General features: G+C 45.9%; 3 protein-coding genes across 3 annotated transcripts; 1 reads left to right on the top strand and 2 right to left on the bottom strand.

Annotated features, from left to right (window-relative positions):
- Positions 1-1,423: 1,423 nt before the first annotated feature.
- LOC127782973 (ATP-dependent zinc metalloprotease FTSH 5, mitochondrial) lies at positions 1,424-7,268 on the top strand. Its single transcript, XM_052310270.1, has 7 exons — positions 1,424-1,711; positions 2,280-2,367; positions 2,680-2,940; positions 3,704-3,961; positions 4,047-4,171; positions 5,379-5,855; positions 5,941-7,268. The coding sequence occupies exons 1-7, from the start codon at positions 1,685-1,687 to the stop codon at positions 6,850-6,852; spliced, it is 2,148 nt and encodes a 715-aa protein (XP_052166230.1). The 5' UTR covers positions 1,424-1,684; the 3' UTR covers positions 6,853-7,268.
- A 46-nt stretch (positions 7,269-7,314) lies between these two features.
- LOC127782993 (glyoxylate/succinic semialdehyde reductase 2, chloroplastic) lies at positions 7,315-10,220 on the bottom strand. The gene is made up of 11 exons (XM_052310292.1): positions 9,841-10,220; positions 9,542-9,607; positions 8,979-9,054; positions 8,813-8,868; positions 8,632-8,716; positions 8,430-8,490; positions 8,271-8,323; positions 8,110-8,180; positions 7,935-8,007; positions 7,744-7,848; positions 7,315-7,639 (listed from the first exon to the last, which is right to left on the bottom strand). Exons 1-11 carry the CDS (start codon positions 10,059-10,061, stop codon positions 7,478-7,480), a joined length of 1,029 nt encoding a protein of 342 aa, XP_052166252.1. The 5' UTR covers positions 10,062-10,220; the 3' UTR covers positions 7,315-7,477.
- A 292-nt stretch (positions 10,221-10,512) lies between these two features.
- Positions 10,513-11,353, bottom strand: LOC127783004 (probable pyridoxal 5'-phosphate synthase subunit PDX1.1). Its single transcript, XM_052310303.1, has one exon. It carries the CDS (start codon positions 10,970-10,972, stop codon positions 10,628-10,630), a length of 345 nt encoding a protein of 114 aa, XP_052166263.1. The 5' UTR covers positions 10,973-11,353; the 3' UTR covers positions 10,513-10,627.
- Between the last annotated feature and the right edge of the window lie 492 nt (positions 11,354-11,845).

Raw genomic sequence — 11,845 nt, forward strand, 5'->3', positions numbered from 1 at the left:
TTCATTTAAAACATAGGTGATAGGATTATATTTTGGCAAAATTTGCTACAGGACACTCAAAAATTGTGTAGTTAGCTGTGATAATTTGCCCGATGACACTCTAAAAGTGTGGTAATTTGTTGTATGACACTAGGCGCATTAAAATATAATTTCTACTAAATTGATGAGAGAGAAACCACGTAAAATGACGGTTTTGCACCTTCTCTCCCCCTTCTCTATTTTTTTCCTCTTCCTCTCGTTTCTCGTTGACTCTCCCTATCTCTCTTTCTCTGCTTCTTCCTCACACAAAGGCAGCATAGCAGGGCGAAGTGGCGCGTGAGTCGAATGCTGGTTGGCGTTGCACGGTTTCCCGTGCTCAGCGTCCTCGTCATCGTCATCGCCCATGCCACCGCCCATGTCGTTGCAAGAGACGACGTCGAGGTCGTCGCTTCCAGACCAGCTCATCTTGTTCTCCACCTCTGACGCGTCCCTCGCCTTCATGCGTCCTCCTCCTCCACCGCCACCATCCCAGGCTACCACCGCATCCACTTGCCATCGAGCGAGGAGACCCGCCACCGCCACGCCCTCCTCCTCCTCGCTGCTCCCGCACCGCGCAGCAGACGGGTGATGAGCCCGGCGACAGCGGCTTCGATGGCGGAGGTGGTGAACAGAGGTGGCTGCGGCTTGGCAGCAGCGATCAGCAACGGCGGCGTCGGCGAGCGTGGCTGCCGCGGCTTCGACGACGGCAGATGATGAGCGGCGCTGAGATGCGGGTGCAGGCAGTGGGGATTAGATAGGGCTAAGGGCAATTTTGTCTTTTTAAAATTTCTCTCCCATCTTTTTGATTAAAAAATGATAAAATATTGTCTCAGGTGTCCTACAGTAAATTACATGATTTTTGTGGTGTCCATCAGCAACGACATGATTTTACAGTGTCTCACAGCCAATTACACAATTTTTGTGTGTCCCGGGGCAAATTTTGCCTTATATTTTCTACTTACTTGATGGGGACTAGTACTACAGTTAAGACAATCTACATAGGGTCTCTCGTTAGTGCTAAAACGAGAGGCCTCTTGACATAGATTTTGCCAAAAAAAAAAAACTTACTCTCGTTTTAATTCTGCGTATGCACTAGTACAAAACAAAGCCGTACCACACCACAGCAAAGGAACACACTTTTTTTCTCTTCTTCTTTACAGTGCCCCAGGGAGGCCTAGCAGAGATTTTTACCACGTGTCTCAACAAATAGCCACATTTTAAAAAGCAAAATTGGGAAAATAAAGAAAGTCGCGAGGGCTGTTGGGCTGGGATGATGGGCCTATGGGCCTGGAAGCCCGTCCCAGAGTAGAAAATATCGCAGATTCTTATCACGAAAGAAAATCACCACATATTATATTATTATATTATTATTATTATTTTCGGGCAAGAAAATCACCGAGAACTCCTCCTCTCTCCGGTCGGTGTCCCCCTGCGCCGCGTGACCGTCAACTGACGTGGCCCATCCCTCCTCTCTTCCCCCCACCTCGCCGCCGGCGAATTCCTCGCCTCCGCCGCGGCCGAGCCCCCGCCGCTCTTGGGGCTTCTCTCGCTTCTCCAGCGCAACCCTCCCCCCCCCCTCCCCCGCCGCCGCCCTCACACAGGGTTCTCTTGCGGGTTGGGGATCTCATCGCGGCGGCGGCGGCGGACTAATAAGGGATTCCGGCCGATGGCGTGGCGGCGCGTCCTTTCGCAGGTGCGGTTTCCTTCCGGCCTCTCTCTCTCTCTCTCTCTCTCTCTCTCTCTCTCTCTCTCTCTCTCGTGGGTTGTGGGTTGTGGTCGGGGAGGAGGGCTCGATCTTGCGCGGTGGGCGCGGGGACGCAGGGGGCTGAGGGGTGGGGGTTGGTTTCGTTTCCTGTTAAGATAAGAGTAGTAATCTTGGGAGATGTTCCTGTGGGTGCCCGTATTGGATGGAAGGGTCGATGCTCCGCGCCGCGATTGAGCTTCTGTTTCTTGACCTGGATTAGCGTGATCCTGTTCGTGCTGGATGCTTTGTGGTTTTAGACTAATCCGTTGAAAACAGCACGGCAACCTTGTTTTCATGTCATATGGCTTGTCTTTTATGTTTCGATATTTATCGGATTGGCATGACAATCTCTATGAGAATTTTGTTGGAGATAGCTAAAATTGAGTCCAGGACCCGCTTAGCTTGTAGGCATGCGTTAATTGGAGCTTGTAATCATCAAAAGGGGACTGCAATTGAATAAGGATTGGTGCTACAATGGTTTACTGAACGTAAGGTTATGCTGTTTTTCTCATCACAGGTCGCAAGGAACCGATCCGCATATGCAATCTGCAATGAAATAATAGCCTCCAACCCATCGAGGATTCTTAGAGGTGACACCATAGCAGGTATGCAGTCTTTGTATTATATATGCCAACTCAATCATTTTAGTAATGCAATAGTGGGTTCTAAAATTGCAAGTTTCAAAATTTATGATAGATATGAGGTTCAGTCTTGGATATCTGGCATATAGTCCTCCCCATATTAAACATATACCTTCATTGGTGTGTTCCTCCTTTTTCCTTTTCTGGAGATGTCTTTAAAGCTGTATTATCATATTACTTTCTTATGAGCAGTGCTATTGTTTCCATTTCCTCCTGTTGTGATGAATTTGTTTGCACTTTCATATTGAGTTATGGTTTTTGGGGTGCTTAATGCAGGTGGAACACTTAGAAACTTACATGAGAGGTATCAGTCAAGCTATGTTGGTAGCTTTGCACGCAGGATGCGACAGATGGACTCACCAAGTGAAGCCTCTCTGCTGAAAGAAATATATAGGAGTGATCCAGAACGTGTCATACAGATATTTGAAAGCCAACCTTCATTGCATTCCAATCCTTCAGCACTTGCTGAGTATGTAAAAGCTCTTGTCAGGGTTGATAGGTTGGAGGATAGCACCTTGCTGAAAACATTGCAGAGAGGTACTAATACCGACCAACACTTTATCTGTTTCAGGACTATTCTGCTGATTTTTGTGTGGGTTATGCTACTAGTGTTTATTTTCCTTATTTGAAGACTGGAGAATGCTTCATTAGCTTGCCAAACACTTCCAATGTAGATCTGTTGTCATGTTAGTCTTACATTTGGTGTCATGATTGTTCAGTTTGTCATTAAGCCACACAAGGAAATTACAATATAACAGCAGTAAACAATTCTTCATATGCTAGCACATATATGTTACCTTCAAAACTTCATCTCCTACTGTAGTTCAGCTTACTGTAATTTGTAATTCTTCAAGCCTGTGGACTGTGGTTACCGTAGTTCAAGTCTTACAAGGAAATTACTACACATTTCAGCAGTTAACAAAATCATGGATAATCATCTTAATATGGCATAGAAATTTTGCCATGAAAAAAAATCATCCTCTATTAGTCTATTGTAGTTCCAATTATATTTTTTGTAGTTCTTCATGGCCTGTTGGTTATCATGATGTTTGGTTATTGATTTTTACAACTGTGGGATGGGTCATAATCTTGACCCACCTATTCCTATCTTACAAGGGTAGTCCTATTTGATTTTGTCTTCTCAAGATAGGTTGAGAGAAACTAATTTGTTGTATAGTACTGTCCTTGTCTGTTGTTGACTAAACTACAACTTTGAAGCCTTCTTACAGTTCCTTCAATTAATAATGGTGATTCTTTGATTAACTTGGTCTAAAATTACATCCTTGCTTCATCCTTACAGGAATTGCTGCTTCAGCAAGGGAGGAAGAAAACCTTGGTAGTGTTTCAGAAAATCTTGGTAGTGTTTCAGCATTTAAAAGTGCTGGTCAAGTGACAAAAGATGGAATTCTTGGCACTGCAAATGCACCCATTCACATGGTTACAGCAGAAACAGGTCAATTTAAGGAACAGCTTTGGCGTACCTTTCGAAGTATAGCGCTAACATTCCTCCTGATTTCTGGCATTGGAGCTCTTATTGAGGATAGAGGAATAAGCAAAGGTTTGAATTCTGAAAGATCTGAATGGCTAATTCCTTGTTTACTGAACTTATTCCTGTGTAGTTCTGATTGATAAAATATGTGTAGGCCTTGGTCTAAATGAAGAGGTTCAACCAAGCATGGAATCTAATACGAAATTCAGTGATGTAAAGGGTGTCGATGAAGCCAAAGCTGAACTTGAGGAAATAGTTCACTACCTCCGAGATCCCAAGGTAAATGCTTTTGAGCCCCTAGTCTTGAAAACTGGTAACATTGTCTAGCTGTTTGGATGCAGAGTTATCTGAACATGTTTCTTACAGGTTTGTTCCCCCCATCTGATAATGGTTTTATATTGCAGTTTTTGTTAATAGACATTAATATTTAAGAGGTTCAAGCCCAGTTGTCCAAGTGCAATGGATTAATTTTGACATACTAACGATGTAAAGTTTAAAACTGTTCTGCAATAGATTTATCTCTGACTTTCTTCATTGTACTGAATCACGAGGTATTGATAAGCTAACTCAGTTTATCTATCAATATCCTGATTGATTCAAAACCTTTGTTTGATTTCGTTGACAGTTTCCAGCTTGTTAGTTCTATTACATGCACGCTGTTACTTTATTTGGTAAATGCATTATAGATATACCTTTTCAATTTCATTGTTAATTCTAGGTTGTTTAGCTCACTTATTATAATTTAGATAGGGGTAAATTTCACATTGGACCATATATTTGACCAAGGTTTCACAATGGACAAGGACTAAACCAGCATTTTACCACATATCTTAGCATTTTTGGTAGTTTGGACTTTGGACTAGGGTTGAGCACATCAAGGGAATATGTGAGAAAAAAAGCTAATCCAAACAATCATTTTAGTGTTTCATAATAGTAAGATAAATATATTTAGAGAATTCCGTCAAATGGTATTTTAGCAAATCGAAAAACAAGTTTTTTCAACAGATCACAGGAAACAGTGATGTGAACATGTTCTAAAAAGGGCACAAATTAATCTACACAGACTCACAGAGGAGCAAATGAATAAAAACGAAATATAAATAGAACTTATTGATTAGATACCACTAAAAAGAATGAACAAAACATACAATGTGTTACCTCCTATTTTGGTATTCATCCATGCTTAACCACATAAAGTTCTCACATATTCTCTTGGTATGCTTACCCCTAGTACAAACTAATGCAATAATATACATGGTGTTATGTGAAAACATTGATTAATCCCTGGTACATTATGAAACTTTGGTCAAAATATGTGGCCAATGTGAAATTTACTATTTAGATAATGTGTGGAATTGATGTCCGGTTATGTCACATATATCTGTTTATGCATCGTTAAGCCCATAAATGGTGTGAGGATTTACCCCTCATTTTCATCACATGCATATGTTATACGGCAAATGACAAGCTGCTTCCTTGTTTTCAGCGTTTTACACGTCTTGGTGGAAAACTGCCAAAAGGTGTCTTGCTGGTTGGCCCTCCTGGCACTGGAAAGACCATGTTAGCAAGGGCTATTGCTGGGGAAGCTGGTGTTCCTTTCTTCTCATGCAGTGGTAGTGAATTTGAGGAGATGTTTGTAGGCGTAGGAGCTAGAAGAGTCAGGGACCTTTTTGCTGCAGCTAAAAAACGTTCTCCCTGTATCATATTCATGGATGAAATTGATGCGATCGGTGGGAGTAGAAATCCAAAGGATCAACAGTATATGAAGATGACGTTGAACCAGTTGCTTGTCGAGCTGGATGGCTTTAAGCAGAATGAGGGGATAATTGTTATTGCTGCAACCAACTTTCCTGAGTCCCTAGATAAAGCACTAGTGAGACCTGGGCGCTTTGACCGGCATATTGTTGTTCCAAATCCAGATGTTGAAGGCCGGCGGCAAATCCTAGAGTCCCATATGTCAAAGGTAATTCTTGAGAACTTTTGGTATCATGTTTGTCCAGACTAAGATGGAATGTCTTATAATTATCCTTATACACATATGGTTACAGGTCTTGAAGAGTGATGATGTGGATTTGATGATCATTGCCAGGGGAACACCTGGATTCTCAGGTGCAGACCTTGCTAACTTGGTAAATGTGGCTGCTCTTAAAGCTGCCATGGATGGGGCAAAAGCCGTTACAATGAATGATCTTGAGTATGCCAAGGACCGGATCATGATGGGCAGTGAGCGCAAGTCAGCAGTTATTTCTGATGAATCCCGGAAATTGACGGCGTACCATGAGGGAGGGCACGCCCTTGTTGCCATCCACACTGAAGGTGCTCACCCTGTTCACAAAGCTACCATAGTTCCCAGGGGAATGGCCCTTGGAATGGTGGCCCAACTCCCGGATAAAGATGAGACAAGCGTGTCACGGAAACAGATGCTGGCAAGGCTGGATGTGTGCATGGGAGGGCGGGTGGCGGAGGAGCTTATTTTTGGGGATAGCGAGGTGACATCTGGCGCTTCATCTGATTTTCAGCAAGCAACTGCAGTGGCAAGAGCAATGGTAACCAAATATGGTATGAGCAAGCAGCTTGGCTTTGTTTCTTACAATTATGAGGATGATGGAAAGAGCATGAGCACTGAAACGAGACTCCTGATTGAGAAGGAGGTCAAGTGTTTCGTGGAGAATGCTTACAACAATGCAAAGAATATTCTCATCAAACACAACAAGGAGCTCCATGCTCTAGCCAATGCGCTGCTTGAGCACGAGACGCTCACCGGTGCCCAAATAAAGAACATATTGGCCCAAGTAAACAACAAGCAGCAGCAGGAGCATGCTATTGAAGCTCCACAGAAGACACCAGCTGTACCATCATCTACAGCTGCATCAGCTGCAGCGGCAGCGGCAGCTGCAGCAGCCGCAGCACATCAAGCCGCAGCGAAAGCGAAGGGTGAAATCGCCGGTATCGGATCTTAGCAGTCACCAAATGATGTTGGATTGATTGACAGCTCTTGAGGATCACGAAGAGTTTGCTAATGCTGCTGCAGTCATCAATAGAACATATTGATTGTGTGTAAGCTGTTATTTCGTTTCATGTTCCTCAAGTGTGTGGTAAGAAAACATAAGAGAAATTATAACATTGTAGAAGGCACATTTAGACTGTGCTTGATATGTGAATTTTTGTATCACATGGCCACACACACGGAAATACTGTTTACATCCTAATAATTTTCAGCTACCTTAGACGTTGGATGGTTATACCTAACAGAGAACCTGTTGTATTTGTCTAGAATGGTAGCTCCAGAGTCCATTTCTTTAGCCCTGTGATGCTCCCTTGTTGTACTGTATGTTCTGCAAGTTGACAAAAGAAGTTTTTCTGTATCTTTGCTGAATTGCCGTGCAATGACAAACAGTAATGTTGGGGCCAGATACTCGCCAATTGCAGGTATTCTGTCATTAATCAGTTTTTTATTCCTGAAAAACAAGTATTACTTCTGTAACAAAATTGGGAGAATTGCCATGGTTTCAGTTCATTGATAGACAATGCTGCATCAATGGCAGCTGAACAAACATTTTGTTTCCTATGCATCAATGGCAGTTTTCACTTGCTCTGCTCCTTTGCCTTCAGCGCCTCGATTACAGCAGAGAAGTCCTGGTCTGCAAGCCCAAGCGATTTCGCGACCTTGTACAGCTCGTTTGCAGCTGCGACTGTAGGAATAGACTGGGACACCGATTCTGCCAGGGCCAATGCGAGCCTCAAATCCTGCCATGAAAAATCCAGTTTTTCGCAGTGCCACAGAAATCAGACGAGATGCAATTGTTGCTGGTTTTTAGTGCTGGCAACATTAACATGCAATTAGGGGCTACCTTCTGCTGATGCTTCAGAGGAAAAGCAGTAGGGTATGCAGCTTTAACCATGGAAGGGCCCTTGAGGGAGAACATGGGAGCACTGATAGCACCTTGTGAAATAACCTGTAAAGGATCAATGCATGGTGTGTCCTAGATTAGATTCCTGTACTTGGGTATTTACCACTGAAGCACTGTAAGAGCTAACTAACCTCGACAAGAGTATTGGGGTCTAGGCCGACTTTTTCGCTCAGGAGCAGTCCTTCTGAAAACGAAACCATCATGCTGCAGTATTTTGCCAAGATCAGAACTCATTCATTAATAAGTATCAACAGACTACAGGAGTAAGGTTGCTAGAATATTGAATGTGAAGGACTTCTTTGGTACCTCCCCATGACCATATTAACAACGAGCTTCATGTCTGCACCTTTGCCAATGTCACCGAGGAAAAATCTTGACTGATTTCAGAGTAAGGACAGCGTAAGTGCATTTCCTGGCTCAATATGAGGGCCTAAATGGAGTACTGATTGTAGATAAAAGAAGTTAACCTTGCCCATAACATCAAGGAGGGATGCCACTCTATTGTACAAGGACTCATCACCTTACACAAACGTATGGACCATTTCAGGTAACATAATAAGGAACATGACAGCTGCACACTGAAATCTCACAATTACAAAGCTTGGAGGTGTCAGGTGGAAGTTTACCTGCGGTAAGAAAGATGAGCAGCCCATCTTCTGCTGGCTTTTTTGAGCCTGAAACTGGAGCCTACTGAAAAGGTATCGAGTTAGCATTGGACCAACAGTACAAGAGCTGAAATCGCATCGCTAGCGACACATCGAGACAACACAATCAACAGTTGAACACATGACGAGTAGGGTACGATCAGTGGCAGGGACCAGAAACTACCTCAAGGAAAGATGCCCCAGTACTTGTAATGTGCTTGCCAATCAGCTTGGATGTAGCAGCGTCAACCGTCGACACATCGACATACCTGTGACAGAAAACACGATATAAGAGATAATGCTATCTAGGCCAGCACATTCTTGATGCTCCAGGCTTTCTGATGCCTTCTCACAGCAAAGATTACCCTTTCCCTGGGGCCATCCCCTGTGCAGCTCCATTGGCCCCGCATGCAACCTCAACCTGAGTGGAGGTACAAACCGTTAGACGAATGATTAGATCTGCCATGTGAGCTTTCACAAACACGAAATAGTATTGCAGACTGAAGAATTTTCTGAAACGAGGGCATATACCGCGCTCTCCGGATCAGCAAGCATCGCGAAGGTCACATCGCAAGATGAAGCAACATCGGCCGGTGAAGGCTCGTACCTGTAGGCAGGCAAGGCATCCTCTTTGTATCAAGCAAAGTGCTGCACATATCTTTTTGTCAAATAGAATTATGTCTTTTTTTTTCTCTCTCTTTTCTTTTCCCTGTCTCTCTGTTTGGGTCAGCATGAACAGTAATGACAGCAAATTTGTTATAGCTGTAAAGCCTCTGTGCTCTACAAGTGGATTACTTCTGAGTGGAATTTCAGGAAAAGAGCATATGTCATCGAAAAGAAAGTAAAGAATCACAAACGAAGAGCAAATTATGAACAATCTCCGTTTGTGCCTACCAATCCAGAGCTGCACTGCATTGCATTGCAGTGTCCACTGTCCAGCTCCAGAATTCCTAATCATGGCGCACACTATTGCCTCACCCATTCAACAAGCAAGCAAGCAAAGCTAGCTAGCCAGCTAGATTGTTGATTCATAAGGGGAAATGGAAATGGAAATGGAAATGGAAATGGAAATGCAACGGGTGGGGATGGCATACTTGGCGCCGAGGCTGAGGAGCGGGTCGCACTTGCTCCTGGTCCTGTTCCACACCGTGACATCGCACCTGCAGCAAGAGGAGACAAAACAAGCACACAACTGTAGAAGCATCAGCAGAAGCAGAAGCAGCAGCAGCAGCCATGAACACCATCGAAACCGTACAAGCAGAAGCTGACGAACTAGGCTCGAGACGAATTCCACAGGAGAGAGAAAAAAAGATATGTAGAACAGTAGTAACAGCTACTAGTACCAAGAGCAGAGTGAACAAGGAAGGAGGAGAGCAGTTGCGGATTAGTTTACCCGGCGTTGATGAGGTTGGAGGCCATGGGTGCGCCCATGATCCCGAGGCCGAGGAACCCCACCTTCCCACTGAACCCTCCTTCCCCGGACGGCGACGACGAGGAGGCGGAGCAGGAGAAGTCGAGGCGTGCTCCCCTGCCTCCGCCGCGTAGGCGCAGCGTGGGCGCCGCCGCCGCCGCCGCCCTCGCGCACAGGAGGGAGGCCGCCGCCATCGCCGCCATGGATGCAGGAAGGGGGGAGAGAGAGAGATAAGGAAGGAGGCGCTGCTGCTGCGAGTGCGATGCGGGCGCGCAAAATCTCGTCTCGCGGCGGTGGTTTGGGCGCGACGCCGCCGCGCGGCTGCAGCGATGCGATGCGATGACGGTCTGACCCGACCCGGTCGAGCCGTGGTCCGGGCCCGGTCTGAGGCTGGCTACGACCTACTCGACCCGTCGTACGTGGTTCGTGGATGCCTCTGCGTCACACACGCACTCGCACTACTGCAGTTCGATCGCGTCATCTTTATCCTCTGCATAGCCAACAACCACACAAAAGTGGCAATTCATACATGCCAAAATTTGCTACAGAACATCGAAAGATTTTTGTGATCTTTGCTGTGAGACAACCGAAGATCGTGTATTTGCTCGTAGACACTGTAAAAAAGTGGTAACTAGCTGCTGGACACTCCTCTCATTATTTTATTATTTCCTGTCAAAATAGAGAGAAAAAATTTGGTTAAAGACAAATTTTCCCATGGGCCCACTTGTCAATCTCTCTTTCTCTATTGTTCTTCTTCCTCTCTCTCCGTTCATCTCTTCCTCTCTTTCTTCTTCCGCCAGCGAGGACGACGAGGCGGCGGCGTGCTTGGACGCGACAACCTGCAGTGGGTGACGCCCTGCACGATGGCGCGGGCGCGGCGCACGGGGTCACCGCTCTTGAAGATGCCCGAGCCGACGAAGACGCCGTCGCAGCCGAGCTGCATCATGAGGGCGGCGTCGGCGGGGGTGGTGACGCCGCCGGCCGCGAACTGCACGACGGGGAGGCGGCCCAGCTGCTTGGTCTGCATGACGAGGTCGTAGGGCGCGGCGATGCGCTTGGCGTAGGCAAAGACCTCGTCGTCGTCCATGTTGCGGAGCGCGCGGATTTCGCCCATGACGGAGCGCACGTGGCGGACGGCCTCGACGACGTTGCCAGTGCCTCACAGACGTGGTGCGCGGCTTCCTCGATGACGCTGATGATGTGCTGTTCGGGCAGCTCGCCGCAAAGCACGCGACGACGCGGCGGCGTGCTTGGACGCGACGACGCGGCTGGGCCACGGCGAGGTGACGAGGTCGATGAGGTGGGCGGCGTGGGAGCGCGACGCGAAGAAGTCGAGCCCGCCACCGCCGCCGCGCACCGCGCCGACGCGGAGGGCGTCGCCGGCGGCGCCGTGGGCGATGCGCCGCCGCCGCCGCCCCGCCGTCCGCCGTCCGGGCCGGCCGCCGTCGCCCTCTGCTCCACTGCGAAGAAGAAGAAGAGGGGAAAAGAAAAGAACTGAGAGGAAGAACACTGTACAGGGGTATTTTGGTACTTACACAACTCTTTCTCTCTCTATTTTGATCGGAAATAATAAAATAATGAGAGAAGTGTCCAACAGCTAATTACCAATTTTTTACATTATTCCACAATATTTAACCTTGTACGACACATTTGGGGAAAATTTTCCTCCGTACAAACCTATCCACCAGAGTTTACATGAGAAAAGAAGAATTTTGGATGATCAGTTTTGAATTTAAACATAATTCAAACCATCATATCATGTGTTGCTGATTCATGCCTTCAAATCATCAATTCACACATTTTGGTTGGGGTTTTCACCACGACGGCTTCTTCTATTCTCAAGGTACCACCTCTGTAAATATAAATGCATAAGTAATAGACATGTTCTTCAATACACAACTTTTGCTGTTGATTTTTTTTTACAGTATATTATCAACAACTATGAATTGGCATCATGTAAAATTAATTCCAAATATGAATCTAATGC

The sequence above is a fragment of the Oryza glaberrima genome, chromosome 1 (assembly GCF_000147395.1).
Source record: "Oryza glaberrima chromosome 1, OglaRS2, whole genome shotgun sequence".
In the NCBI taxonomy this organism is placed as follows: domain Eukaryota; kingdom Viridiplantae; phylum Streptophyta; class Magnoliopsida; order Poales; family Poaceae; genus Oryza; species Oryza glaberrima.

What these genes read in the sequence shown, in the direction of transcription:
- LOC127782973 (XM_052310270.1), top strand. Translation starts at nt 1,685, where the DNA reads ATGGCGTGGCGGCGCGTCCTTTCGCAG. An exon ending in GGATAGAGGAATAAGCAAAG is followed by an intron (nt 3,962 to 4,046) that starts GTTTGAATTCTG and finishes AAATATGTGTAG; the next exon opens with GCCTTGGTCTAAATGAAGAG. An exon ending in ACTACCTCCGAGATCCCAAG is followed by an intron (nt 4,172 to 5,378) that starts GTAAATGCTTTT and finishes CCTTGTTTTCAG; the next exon opens with CGTTTTACACGTCTTGGTGG.
- LOC127782993 (XM_052310292.1), bottom strand. Translation starts at nt 10,061, where the DNA reads ATGGCGGCGATGGCGGCGGCCTCCCTCCTGTGCGCGAGGGCGGCGGCG. An exon ending in CTGGGGCATCTTTCCTTGAG is followed by an intron (nt 8,491 to 8,631) that starts GTAGTTTCTGGT and finishes CCTTTTCAGTAG; the next exon opens with GCTCCAGTTTCAGGCTCAAA. An exon ending in CTCTGAAGCATCAGCAGAAG is followed by an intron (nt 7,640 to 7,743) that starts GTAGCCCCTAAT and finishes TTTTCATGGCAG; the next exon opens with GATTTGAGGCTCGCATTGGC.
- LOC127783004 (XM_052310303.1), bottom strand. Translation starts at nt 10,972, where the DNA reads ATGGGCGAAATCCGCGCGCTCCGCAACATGGACGACGACGAGGTCTTT.